This window comes from Elgaria multicarinata, chromosome 3 (genome assembly GCF_023053635.1).
Source record: "Elgaria multicarinata webbii isolate HBS135686 ecotype San Diego chromosome 3, rElgMul1.1.pri, whole genome shotgun sequence".
In the NCBI taxonomy this organism is placed as follows: domain Eukaryota; kingdom Metazoa; phylum Chordata; class Lepidosauria; order Squamata; family Anguidae; genus Elgaria; species Elgaria multicarinata.
In genome coordinates this window covers 63,613,666-63,627,572 of record NC_086173.1, presented here as the reverse complement: position 1 = coordinate 63,627,572, position 13,907 = coordinate 63,613,666, and the positions used below count along the sequence as shown (strand labels likewise).

Genomic DNA, 13,907 nt, shown 5'->3' with positions numbered 1-13,907 from the left:
CAGGGATAATGGAAGTTGTAGTCAAAAACATCTGAAGGGCAACTGGCCAGGACAGGTTTGTGTAGAGCTGGAGTTAGTCTTGGTGGCTTTAGGTGGAGGGTTTGGCCGTCTTGTTGCATTCGAAGTAGCCGACTAAAGTAATTGCCATCTGTGGTTATTACTTGGGACAGTTGCATTCCTACCTTGACACATGGGGTCTCTTGGGGCGTACTGGCATGAGAACAACAGATGGGACTGCAAAACAGAACAAATCGGGCCAGCCCCATTTTCGTAAACACTGCTCTTTTGTGCATGTCACTCTTTCAGCTAAGGTGGATCCTAACAACTTAGTTGCTGTTCAGTGTTTTACTGATTGACTTATGATGCAATACTACAGCAAGTCCAATAAGACTCCCAACTAAGCCAGCTGTTGCTGTGATCTTGGCATTCCCAGGAGATGAGCTTTGTAATACGTTGGGTTTTTATGGGGATTTGTTGTTGGAATCTACCTATGTAGAACTATGGTACAATGTATAATATGTAAATCTCCCTCTTTAAAAGCATGTGACAAGCTGAAGATACTTTCAGGTGAATAGATGGCGGCATGCCCTTGTTTCCTCATGTATATTTTCTGTGCTGATTGCATTCCTTTTGCATCTAGGTTCAGCTTGCTGTGTCAATACTCTCTCTGTGTGTGTGTGTGTGTGGTCATTGTTGCCAAGAGTTGAGCCCATCTCCACAGCGTCCTCTTGGGGGCTTCATGCATGGTATCGACCGCATCATAGCAGTGTTTCTCTCTTTCAGGCCCAAAGTGATAACGGAGCACTGTAACTTGCCCAGCACTTGAGAGGGAGACAGCTGGCTGGCCTGTCCATTGCCTGTGGAGGTGAAGATGGAGGACAGAGCAGCTGCTAGCAGAGATCCCGCTTCACAGGCAAATGGTGTGACGACGGCCAGTGCAGAAGCAAAGCAAAAATCCGGCAAGAAGCCTCAGCCAGGAGCCCCTGGCAAGAAGCAGCCGGCAGCTGCTGCCCCTCGCCTTCCGACAGCTCCCTGCAGCGCTCCCAAAACGCTCAGCAACGGGACGGCTCGGAAGGCCAACGTGTTGCAGCCCAGACAGCCAGTGTCCAAGGCTAGTGGGGCTACCAACGCATCTGGTAGAGGGACCATGAAAAAGGCAGTCGGGGACAGACCCAGTAGCTCGAAGAGTTTGGAAAAGATCGGCTTGGACAAGGAGGGGCAGCGAAACCCCACAAAAGTGACAACACAGTCCACAGCTTCAGGTATGCCCAGCCAGTGTAACTTTTCAGCATGGGCTTAATAACGTGATGCTAAGCCCCGTCGTGTTCTGCGGGTGTCCTTCGGGCCTGACCCTTGGATCCCGGTCCTCCCCATTTAGGGAAGCCTGCGATTAAGGCAGAGTCCTCTCAAGCACAACAACTTTACTAGTAGTGTCTTGTACACACCTTTGGGTTGCACAACAAAACAACCAATTCTGCTGCTAACCCTTCGGGAGAGGACAGAGCAATGCAGATAACTAGTGGGTCCTCTTTCCCCAAGTCATTAATCTCTTTTGGCCTCTTTCTAGGTGTCAGGGGTTTCATTGGACACTGTTTCCAGGCTTTCATTCCCACCGCATTAAGGACTAGAATGTTTACTGTCCTCAAATCACAAGTGAAGGTTCTCTGGGTGAGAAATTCTGCACTTCCCTTCCAAGTGTGGTCATGCAAATCTGTGCCATACTCACATCCTGGGCGAGAGACAGGTTTTCACAAGCCTTGCCTGCTCTTCTGCCACTAGATAGGACATCCATTCAGCCTTGTCCAGTGAGGGGCCCTTGACAATTTGTTCAGTGCTTTGTTAATACTGTTGCCTATGCCAAGTGCCTTTTTTGCTCTTTTCCTAGCACCGAAGACAACTGCCGCAAAACCCAAGAGGCCTGAACAGACGAAACCCACCAGGTAGGTTAGTTGCTGTTTTTACTGCCGGTTATGGATGTACCATTATTAACATTTATTTATAAAGTGCCAACAATGTTCATGGCGCTGTACAGAACACCAGCCAGAGACGTGGTGTTTTATTTTATTGTAAATCCTGACCTGTTAGTAATTGCCAGGCTTTTGAGGCACAATGCAGTGCTTTGTTAGAGGGCAATGCTGTGAGGTGATGAAGAACACAGCCTGTTGCCTTGTGTCATGTTTATATCCTGGTTTTCCTCCAAGTAGCTCAAGTTGGCATACAAGGCTTCTCCCCTACCCACCCAGCACTGTGAAGTAGGCTATGCCAAGAGGCCATAGCTCAGAGGTAGAGTTTTGCATGCAGAAGGCCCTGAATTCAATCCCCAGCTTCTCCAGGTAAGGCTAGGAAACAATCCTGCCTGAAACCCTGGAGAGCCATTGCTGCCAGTCAGTGTTGACAATACTAGGTTAGATGGAATGGTGGTCTGACTCAGTATAAGGCAGCTTCCTATGTCTGGCCCAGCGACCCAGTGAGCTCCATGGATGAGCGGGGGATAGAATCTGGGTCTCCATCGTCCTGGTCTAGTACTCTTTCCACTACCCCACACTGCCTTGCTATTGTCTTAGCAATAGGATCAGACCCTGCTTGCCTTCAAAGGAAAGAATAGAACGTGGAACACGGTACATCTGGAGGGGTGTGTGCGCGTGTCCGTCATGTAATAAGGGCAGATGGTGCTAAAAGCAAAATGGAGGACTGCCAGCTTCTTGTAGCTAAAGCCAAGCAACTGTCCTAGACCATGACCAGGATCTTAACTTCCCTCCCATTTCAAACTAAGCATATTCTGCACATGATTTAGATAGGCAGAAACTGGCACCAGATATAAGGAGGGCCCTGCCTACGCAGTCGCTGAACAGAATGGTAGGACACTGACTTGGTGATAGATCCACGGCCACCTAGTGACTGCAGCATCACGTTCATTCTGATGAAGAAGACAGATGTGGCCCAGCAAACTCCTCCAGAGGACCACATTCAAACCGCATTGTGAGGCTAGGCTGGATCAGATAATGTCTTGAACTGCATTTAGAACAGAGCGCACTGTGTCCAGTGTTAACGCCAGATTTGAGTGGATCTACCCAAGCCAAAGTGGCTTCTCGTTTTTTGAAAATCTAACCTTGGCTACTGCCTACCTGGGGGCATGGTCTGTATTGGGGAGTTTACCAAGGCGTGGCGAGAAACATGTTCTGAATTCCAAATTGTGCAAACTAGAGGTCAACCCATTCTGCTTATTTTGCTTGAAACGCTTTCAGTCTTAGAAGGGAGGGACGTGTGGGAGGATACGTGAGCGATAAGGGGATAGGGACAGGTTACAGTATCATTGCATTTCTTCAGGGATATCTGCAGGGGCCCTGATTCACATGTTGAAAACAAATTTGTGCTCCTCCCCGTGCTTGTTTCGAAGCTGCTTTAGATGCAGGAAGTGGAGGGGTGGCTAGAAGGAATGGATTCCAGACTCTTATCAAAAGCGATGAAGTGACCTGTTTTTTTATCTAGTGGCTAAAGCGTTCGTAGCTTTCCAGCTTTAGCCCTTTTCCTCATTACTGCAAGTGTCAAATGCTGGTATTGCCAGGACAGCCTTGGCGCACTGATCCCAGCTAATTGCCAAAGACATGCAAGTGCAAGCATTTGTGTTGATGTACCAGGATGCTGGCACAGATGTGGTCCCTGTGTGCTCTGAAGGCTTGAGCAAAGTGTGTCTCTTCCCCCTTGCATGATTCTTTGCTCTCTGTTTCAGGACTTGGTTACCAGGGACTAAGAATGCAACTGCATCAGCCCTAAACAGAGCACCCGCCAATGACAGAAATGTAGGCAAACCTAAGCAGACAGCACCACCTGCTGGCCAAGCCATGGCAGTGCAGCAGCAGAAAAACGCTCTGGCTACGCAAAGAGGTATATTCATTCATTACATTTCTATGCTGTCCAATAGCCGAAGCTCTCTGGGCAATTTACAAAGGCTAAAAACCATTTAAAAAAATTGTATGTAGTATAAAAAAAACCCTGCAGATTGCATAATGCTTTTGCATGTTGAAATCATTTAACAATATCTTGTAACCCAAGGGTTACAGCCCTTGCAAGGTAGATCAGTATTATCCCCACAATTGAGGCTGGACAGAGTGGTTTGCCTAAGCCCACCTCATGAGTTTAGGAGGGTTCATAGCCCAGCAGTTAGAGCAGCTAACAGTTGCATGCAGACGGTCCCAGATTCAATCTCCAGGTAGGGCTGGGAAGGAATCCTGCCTGAAACCCTGGAAGAGCTGCTGCCAGTCAGTGTCGACAATACTAGACTAGGTGGACCAATAGTCTGACTCCATATAAAGCAGCTTCCTATGTGTTCATGGCGGATATGAGATCTCAGCAAAAAACTTCCTGATCTGTTGCTTAATCTCTTGGCCACTGCTACTCCAGAGCGTTGGAGCTCCCACCTTTCTACAGGGGTGCCCATTTGCAGGCTGACTTAATATTGGGCCCATTCAGAAGACACCTTAAACCTTGACTTTATCCATGCTGGTTAAGCAAAAAAGCCAGACCATGTTCAGAAGATGCCTTAAACCACGGCTTTAACCACGGTGAATAAGACTTTTTGCTTTATTCATCATGGTTAAAGCCGTGATTTAAGGTGTCTTCTGAACACAGCCCAGCTTTCTGTCTTAACCACTGTGGTTAAAGCCATGGTTTAAGGTGTCTTCTGAATGGGGCCAGTGTAGTTTATTTCAAAAGTGGTTTGGGACCAGTTGAATGCCAGCTTAAGTGAAGGGTTGCCACAGTACTAGGTCCCTTGAGGGTATGGGTGCTATTTACTGAAGCATTAACTACTTCTTTACTGTGGCTTCTATGCTGCGTGGCACCATACCAATAGGCAGGTAGGTCATGTCAGAATGCTAGGGAGTATGAACGGTATTGAGGCCTCACAGCTGTTTGAGGATCCCCGTGTGTTTTGCGGAGATTCTGTATGAAGCTCAGCTTTTCCAGTCAGTGCAAAGGACTGCAGGTGTCATTTCTTGTTCCAGATGCTTCCAAGGGTGCCACCATCCCCAAGGCCAAGCCTTCAAGCTCAAACCCCACCGCGAAGGTGCCGTCTGCCCCAAAGCACCCCAGAGTGCCAGGCAGCAAGTTTCAGTCTGAGCAACTCCTTGGACAGAGGAACACAGCTGCCTCTGTGAATCCCAAGCTTTCAGCCAAGAAGTTTTCAGAACCCACGAAGCCTCGACCTGCTGCCAAGGTGGCAGGTGGGAGTGTCCATCCAGCCATGCCACCGCGGCCACTTCCCTCCAAGGCCCCCCCTGCAACAGGCAGTCTGGGCAAGAAGTTCCAGAAGAAAGATGCTCTTCCCAACCAAGGGCGGGCCCCTGCTGAAAATAAATTCCAGAAGGTGGCTTCCAAGGATGGGAACACCAAGTTTGCCACTAGAGAAGCAGAGGGCATCTCCATAGAGGATCCAAAGCCTCTAGAAGAAATGGAGCTTACCATGAAGGTGGAGACTGGCCAGCTGCTCTGGCCAGAGGTGATGCCGGAGACCTCTGGGGTGGAGGTGCCGGGGAATGAGCGAATGGAACCCTGCGGCTTGGAAGGGGAGGGGGTGGCTGGGCAGACCAGCATGGCAGTTCCAAAATTGCTATCTTCAGCAGAGCTTGAAGTGCCGCTGGGCTCTCCTGGTCACCAAGAGGTAGAGGTCTCCCAACTTAATGGGATGCCTTGCTTTGCTGCCAGCCCCAAGGCCCTAGGGTCCCCTAGTGGGGGTGATGAAACTCTGGGTTTGGAGGTTGCTCTCCCTTGTGAAACCTCCTCTCCTATTCATTTGGAGCTCTTTTGCCAGACTCCTCCGTCACCATGCCTGTGGCCTGGTGGTGAGGGCATGGACTCTAAGTGCTTGGAAGGACAAGCATCGCCATGTCACGATGTTCCGGTGGTGGCTGAGCAGCCAAGCCTGTTGCTTGGCACTGACAAGTCATCTTGGGAAGACCTCCGCCATCTCTCCATGTCTCCGCCGATTGAGGACTCCCGGAGACTGATTACGGAAGTTGTTCCCATGCTAAGCTACGTAGAGGGACACTCTTCCCCTGGCTCCTGGCCCCTGGGGGCTGGGTTGCTTGAAGAGGCCCAAGCAGGACCAGAGGAGGAGCCTCCCCTCCAAGCAGAGCTGCCTCCATCAGCCAGCCAGCCAGGTCCTCCCCTGGAAACAACAGCAGAACCCCTGTCAATGGTGCATAGTGGTGGGCATAGTGCTGAGGAGGAGGAAGACGAGGCCATAAGCCTGTCTCGGAGCCTGGAGGAGGACATGGCCTCTCTGGTGGTAGAGAATGAAAGACTGAGGAGCCCCCTAGACCTTGCAGATGAAGGTAGCCGCATTATGCAGGAGGAGAGGCTGCATGCTGCTGTTGCAGGTGAAGAGTTGGAGGACGTGCTGCAGGTAGCAGAACATTCCGCAATCGGAAAGGTCGTGGAGGACCAGACGCCTCCCTCCCTCCCTACAGCTGCAGCCTCAGTTCCTGCCGAGTTGGCTGGAGAGCTTTCTCTAGGCTGTGGTGACCAGCAATCCAGCTCTCCTGGTGAACATCCCAGCATTGGAGGCCTTGCGGACGATGCACTGGTCCCAGAGCTGTGTGTGAGTCACCTGAAGCAGGAGGCCCCTCTGCAGTGTGAAGCTCTAGCTCTCTCCCCCCCACCTCCCGAGGAGATCTCACCCAGTGGTGGAGGTGGCCTTGTTCAAGTATCTGTGCCCAAACCCCAGAGCCTGCCCTTGAAGAGCCTGGAGTTGTTCCAGGAGCATCCCCACCCACTGGTCGATGAGCCAGGGTCGCCTCTCAGCAATGTGGCGCTGCAGGGCCACTCCCCCGAGAGGGGCGGCGGTGCCTCCTCCTCCAAATCCAGCACTTTAAGTGGCCCCGATCTGGCCGGCAAGAGTAGCAGCGAGACCAGCACCCCGGAGGAGCTGCGGGAGTATGACAGCAGCTCGGGTGTGGAGTCCAAGTCGGACGAGAAGCTGGAGCAGACCTGCCACCAGCTCCTGAGTCCCCTGGAGGACCTCCCTGGTGAGCTGGACCTGGGCATCCACATGGAGAAGGGGGATGATGAGGCGGAAACCCTGCCAGCGGATGAAATCCTCGGAGACCCCCCCACGGAGCCCACGGTGTCCTCAGAGGAGGAAACGGAGCTGGATGTGGACCTCCTGAAGGACAGCGGCTTCCCCAAAGCGGTGTGCCTCTCGGCCTCTCCTCCAGGCCAGCCGCCCTTGCCCCACTCGGTGGAGGAGTCCGACGAGCCCGGCTCCGGTGACGCCGGCACAGAGACGCCTGCCTCCACCAATTCTGCCGCCTCTTGCGACGTCTTTGGGGCCTTCCACCTCCATTCGACCGACAGCTGTGGCAAGAGCCCCGGCCTCTCTTCCCTGGAGAGCGAGGAGCATTCCACGGAGGGCGGCAAGGACCATCTCTCCAAGGAAGCTGGCAGCAAGATACCCACGGATTGGGAGCATCCTTTGCAAGCCCCTCTGGCTCCCCAGCAGATCGGAGGGCCTGGTGAAGAGTCCTCCCAGCCTTTCACGGCCACTCCTAGCCTGGCTGCAGGTAATGTATAGAGGAGCCTGCCGTGTCTTGTGTCCAAGTGCCAACCTACGGCCTCTCTCTCCATGTGCAATAGTGCCCTGTAGGGAAGGGAGAAGGGGGCCCTCCCGCCCTCCCTTCGTCTGTATCTGTCCCGTCTGTGTTTCCAGCCCAGCTGGCCTATTCTCTTCTCTGTGTGTTTGAGACCTTTCCCCTCGACCCCTTACAGACTTCCTTGGAGGGGAGCTGTGTGTATTTTAGCGTGTTTCTGAGAAGGGTAAACTTCTTAGCCTTTTGACGTGTCAAATAAAGCATCACTTTGTCTATCTGATCTGGCCTGTCTTGTTTTTCCAGGAGACCTGGGTAGGGGCCCGATCGAATGTGGCTGCAATGGCTGGCTTCTTGAGAACTCGCCAGGGTCTGCCCGCATACTTTTCAAGCACTCGGGCATTAGGAACAGAACACGGCTTCCTGTAATTGGGAAGTGGCTTCTCTGCTCTGTTGCTCAATAGCTCAGATCAGATATAACAAGAAATCTTGGCGGGAGGGGGAAGTGGGCCACTGGCAGAAGCCAAACATGGAAATGCTTGCAGATTGGCATGGAATGTAGAATTTGGATCCATCAGCAGAAATAGACACGCTCCCCGGCCTTGAACCTAGTAGTGGTTGTTTCTAATCGCTCTAGAGCAGTGGTCTTCAACTGGTCCAGACCTGAGACCCACCTTGGACTCCCAACCTGCAACATAGGGCCCACTTTCATAATTTTCTCCATGCCCAACATGGCAGGGACAGCTTTGCTGTGAACCATCTGGACTGATCTTGCGAGCCACTTTTGGGTCACGACCCACCAGTTGAAGACCACTGCTCTAGAGCCCTTCCCCTTCTTTGAGAATCCTCCTTTGACAAAGTTGTCTAGTGAGATCCCTTCATGCCCTGGTGCCTTTGCACCTCTCTTGTGCGCTGGATCATGTCCTGCCATAGAAGCTCTGCAGGGCATCTAGGTGGTGAAGGCGTAGCAGTCCACTGAGCTGTTTGGACTGGCTTTGCAGGCAGCTCCCCTAAACTGGCTCCTCTCTTATCAAGTACAAGAAGCATTCAGCCTCAATCAGCCTCTCCTAACGTAGCTAGAAGACAGGAGGAGAGGGCAAAGTTTTGTTCTCTGCTGCTCCAAAGGACAGGGCTAGTTTTAATGGGCTTCGTTACAGGAGAGTAGATCTTTGGGAGAAGCTTTGTCATGGTACCGTTTGTAATGGCAAGAGCAGACTGAGAGTGGAACTGACTGCCTAGAGGAGGGAAAGTTGGCAGCGTCTCCCTCACTGGAGCTCTTTGAGCAGAGGCTGGGCAACCAGCTGTTGGGGCTGTCCTGGATTTCCTGTACTGATCTGGGCTAGTTGGGCCAACAAGCTCCGCTCCAACAAACTCTGATTCGATGAAGCTGACCATTGCTGATCTAGGCAGACGCGCTTTAGTGCAGTTTCGCCTTTGGAACGTAACGCATGATTGCGTTAAATCTGAAAGTCCTGCATGGAGATAGGTGTAGGATTAATGGAGGGAAAGCTGTTACTTTTTGCAAACTACCCCGAGAGCTTCAGCTATGGGGCGGTATAAGAATGTAATAAATGAATGGAAAGAATGAATGAATGCAGCCGTCCTGTTGTGGGGAGAAATGAGGCTGGAGTTCTACTGGCCCAGCAAGTTCACATGCTGAATGTTCATTGGGTTCCCAATGCCGGGAAGAGAAGGGCTGTGTGTGTGTGTGTCCCCGCGCATCATCACTGGCCAGAAGAGGAAGGCCCGATGAGGGAGCTGAGCCCAATGCCAAATGAATGAGTGGTGCCTGCACAGCACCAGCGGGCCACGCGTTGAAACTGTTGCTTGGGTAGATCAGCTGTAACATTGGGACACAGTTCTTGCTAGGCTGAGAAGCACCTTGGAACAGTCTTAATAAACCTGGCCTCTCCCCCACTCTCCTGTTCTTGTCTGTCACTTCTTCTCTTTGTTTGTTCCCCCCTGCAACCCCCCCCTTGAGGGCCACTCTTTCCAACCCAAGCTCCTTGCCCTGTTTGTAGGTGACAATGGGGCCAGCCTGCCCTTCCCTTGGGGACCGTGCCCGACAGAGATCCTCTCCACTATCTATGAAGTGGAAAGTGGTGCGGAGACGCCTGGCCCAGAGGAAGAGGATGGAAGCCGCTGCTTGCGGGCTGCCTCCCAGGACCAGGCTCTTCACCTGGGGAGCATCCAGGCCACGGTTGTGCAGCAGCTGATCGGCCGGACGCTGCTCTTCTCCGCGGAGGCGCCTCCGGGGGCTGTCGGTGGGAAGGGGGCCGTGAGCAGCGAAGCAGAGATCGGCAAGTGGACAGAACTGATCTCCCCTCTGGATGAGTCGCGGGCCAGCATCACATCTGTGACGAGCTTCTCCCCAGAGGACATGTCATCCCCCCATGGAGACTGGACTGTGGTGGAAGTAGAGACCTTCCACTGAATTTCCCTTGAAGAAGTTAACTTCCCCTGTGGCCGCTCTGGCTCTTCTCTTAGGTGTGAGCCAGTTGCCTTCTGCTGGCGCCTTGGAGCCATCAACCCCTAGCTGACTGGGGCTGCCTCCCTCCTCCCCTACCTCTTGGGCAGCTAATGACACAACCTGAGTCAATTGATCTGTTGGCTCTTACGGTAGTTTAGCACCTGTGAGCGGTGACTATTTTTGTCCCTCTTGAGCTCGTCTTGCCTTAGTAGAGCTTTTAGCCCTCTACATTTGTTTGAGTTTTCAACCACGTGGAGCCATTTCTTTCTAACAGCATAAGGCCACACTTAAATCAATCCCATCCTTTATATCATTGCCTGGTAAATATTGCGAAAACCAAACCCCCACTATGTTCTTTCTGGTAAACAGAGCAATGCCATTTCTGTTGTGTACTGGAGGTTCCCTCCCAGCTGTAGAGCTGCAATCGGTCTGATGCAGCTGCTAGCAGTCCTGAAGGGTGTATGGATTATTATTATTTTTTGCAGTTTCCTGCTTACAGGAATCCTAGGTTGGCAAAAAGTGTCAAATGCCTGTGAACAAATTTGACTAGAGTTTCCCTTCTTAAAGCAAACTCTTGGGAGAAAGGGGTTTCTCCTCCCTTGAGGGGAGTGGGAGAAGCACATGAAGTTGCCCCCTCGGTGGCAGAAGAGCCACCTGCAAGTGAAGACGATGTGTGTGTTTTAACGAAGGAAGGCCAGTCTCTGCTTTTCAAGCCTCCTGCCCACTTCCAAGATGGATTCTCTCTTTGGAGATGTATCATGCACACCAGCAACCCAACCTGTTCAGTGACTGAATGAGCCCTTGAGCTCTAAAGCAGGTGGAAATGTGCACCTGGCAAAGGGTAGGGAAAGAATGGGGTGCTAAATGAATCAGCCTGGGAATTCTCCTGCGGGGTGGGAGCCTGAGCTCCTGTCCACAGTACAGCAGGTTGGAGAATTTGGGTAGGAGTCTTGCTGCTGCTCTGGCTGTTTCCTTTTATACCTGTGCTAGACCCAACCTCTGCCCCACGCAGGTATAGCAGTAGCCTGCTGGACATTTGCACCAGTGTGGATGCCTTGACGGTACAGCTGTGTCCTGAGAGAGGCTTCTCTGCCTTGGCTATGGGCAAATGCAATTTATCGTTTTATGTGGGGTTCCATTGGAACAGATCTTGTGGCGATGCAAAGCTGAGTCTTTTTATTCTGGTAAGGGACTCGTAGACTTTTCTAATATAAATCAGATAAAGGTACCACCCATAATTCACATGGCAGCCATGGGAAGCTGTGTTTATCAGTGATTATTATTTTTAGATTGGCTCCTTCCTCTCACCACAGCAGCTACTTGGGTATTGCACAACAGCTCCAGCCTTTACTCTTCCACCTGAAGACTCAGAAGATCTTCCATAACGTAGCTTAAAAAAAAAGGGGGAAAAAAGCTTGCTGTGCCTGCTTTGCATATAGGGACTGGGGCATCTCCCCCTTAATTACCTGGACCAACTGGGGCTTGTATAGTAATATCATTGGAAATGGAGCTGTATGAACTGTAACAAGGTCTTGATCTAGGTGTGTGACTGATTTTGTAATTAGCAAATTGTTACTGATAAATTATGGTAGATTTTTCTTAGTTTTCTAAATAAAGATCTTGAGTTTCTTCTGTTGTCCATCTTTTAAAGCCAGAAAGCATCAGGGTCTGGGGTGTGGGTTGTGATAGTAAGTTCAGAGTACAAACTATCTCTATTTCAGTTGGAAGCTGGGGATCATTTCAGTCCTCTTAATACTGCTTATGGATTAGCCTCCTTCAACTTTATCTAAAGGTAGGCAGGATAGTAATAGTTCCCTGGCAGATACACTTAAATATTAGTAAGTTTGTGGTTCTTCAGATGGCATATTGCATTATGTAGCTCTACTGTTGGGCTGGAATCCTGCCAGAGATGCAGTTTCTACATTAGGTGTGCGTGCATGTAAAAAACAACACCAAATACCAACACAGAATGGTTTTGGATCCTTTAGATGATTGGAACTTGGTTTTAAGTTCATATAGTTTCTGTTCAGGCCTGGAAGAGCAGAAGTTAACAATCTAAGCCTCCCAACGATGTATTTGTGGCCTAACCTCATGGAACATGGGCTCTCTTCCTTTTGTTAATGGGAGTTCTCTCTCTCTGTGTGTGGCCTCTAATTCTTCTGCCCACATTTAGCTGCTATGCTGATCAACAACAAAATGGTGAGTAAAGCTTATCGCTTGAAGGCAAATGAGACTACGTGGCCGAATTTTAATTCTCCCACAGGGACTAGTATCAGATCAAGAAGATGAGGAGGGGATTTAAATATTGTAACCTGTATATGCAGCCTTCCCAATCCTGGTGCCCTTCAGGTGTGTTGGGAGCGCAATTCCCATTATTCCAAGCATGGGGAAGGCTGCCATTTCTGGCTCTAGTTTATGCATAAGCATATTTGTTATGCCTTGCCCTAGTTTACAGCCGCCGTTCATGTACTGAAAGTGGGTTTGGCACTGTCGGAAGGTCCTTAACTCAAGACGCTGCTGCTTGATGCACCATCTCCACCTTTCTAAACTAAACTGTACAGAACCAATCTCTATGCATGTGGACCTAGAGTGCAGACTTCCATGCGTAGATCAGGAAAAGCAGCATGGCTGCTCATTCTGCATAAGGGTAGAGACTGGTGGATAGTTCCTACTGTACCATGCTTCCATTACAGGATTTTGCGAGAGCAAATCATTCAATGAGATGTGATTACTTTGAAAGTCATTCTGACTTGAACATTTTGAATGTCTTCAAGTTGGCAAGGATGTGGTGGCAGGTTGTTTTTTGTTTGTTTTAGAGGTGCCTGAGACCCAGCATCAAATATCCTGTCAATCACCTTGATGCAAGGCCATGAGGAATCTGCTGGGCCTAAAGCCTAAATAGGACTCCAGCAATGCTCAAGCATAAAGCCTAAATCGGGCTCTAGCAACAACAACAGATACTGTGGTGTAGCAGCTGGAGCTAATGAAGCACCTTGCATAGGCCAAGAGTTACTTAGGATTATCTAACCAAAACCTCAGCCATTCCACACATTCCTTAGCCAGTATGTGGCTACATGTCGCTAAAGGCAGGCATCATTTGAACACAAAGGGCAGTAGGCAATCATTTCCCAAGCAAAATGGAAGAGTAAGGGCCAGTCCACGAATCACAGCATGCCACCCTGAAAATAAACCATAGTGGATCAGCTGTTCACTTACTAAGCCCTGATCGCTGATCCTATTGGGAGTAATGTGGATTACTTAGTTTCCCTTGGCCCCAAACACTGAAAGCAGTGGCTGAACAGGAAAGTGATTGGGGTGGGTTGGTGTAATTACTGCAGGAGTATGGGTGTAATTACATGCAGCCTTCCCAATCCCACCCTAATACTTCCATTCTGTTCAATTGCTGCTTTCAGAGTTCAGGGCCAAGAGAAGTGACAAAGCGGAGGAGGAAACTGATGAGTGTGAGTTCAAGTTTTACTGGCGGATGAAATGACGGATTCCCACCCCACCCCCTTTATGGAGCAATTACTTTGTTAGCAAGTTTTCCCCCCTTTTCAGGTGCTTCTTAAGTGAAATTTTTTAATTATTATTTTCCTGGTCCTTTGCAAGTGTACAAATTTGTGTATCCACTATTTATAGTAGTACACTCACCTTGTAAATTACGTACTCCATTTCAGTGCTTCCTTTGACACAACCCTGAAAACTGTCAAGAGAATCTCCAAATTGGACTAGGGAAGTGACAAGGTAACTGTACTACTGAAAGACTGTACATACCGGAGAGGCAGATCTGTGTGCTTGCGCAGGATCGGGGGGTGGGGAATAATAAAATACGAAGCCATTTGTGCATTTGAGAA

General features: G+C 50.2%; 1 protein-coding gene across 1 annotated transcript; it reads left to right on the top strand.

The window, feature by feature from the left end:
* Positions 1-791: 791 nt before the first annotated feature.
* LOC134395369 (proline-rich protein 36-like) lies at positions 792-10,017 on the top strand. The gene is made up of 5 exons (XM_063121532.1): positions 792-1,262; positions 1,886-1,940; positions 3,731-3,885; positions 5,004-7,559; positions 9,605-10,017. The coding sequence occupies exons 1-5, from the start codon at positions 872-874 to the stop codon at positions 10,015-10,017; spliced, it is 3,570 nt and encodes a 1,189-aa protein (XP_062977602.1). The 5' UTR covers positions 792-871.
* The last annotated feature ends 3,890 nt before the right edge of the window (positions 10,018-13,907 follow it).

Excerpts from the sequence above, each read along its gene's own strand:
- LOC134395369 (XM_063121532.1), top strand. The coding sequence starts at position 872 with ATGGAGGACAGAGCAGCTGCTAGCAGAGATCCCGCTTCACAGGCAAAT. Across the intron at positions 1,263-1,885 it reads AACACAGTCCACAGCTTCAG|CACCGAAGACAACTGCCGCA; the intron begins GTATGCCCAGCC and ends CTCTTTTCCTAG. Across the intron at positions 1,941-3,730 it reads GAACAGACGAAACCCACCAG|GACTTGGTTACCAGGGACTA; the intron begins GTAGGTTAGTTG and ends TCTCTGTTTCAG.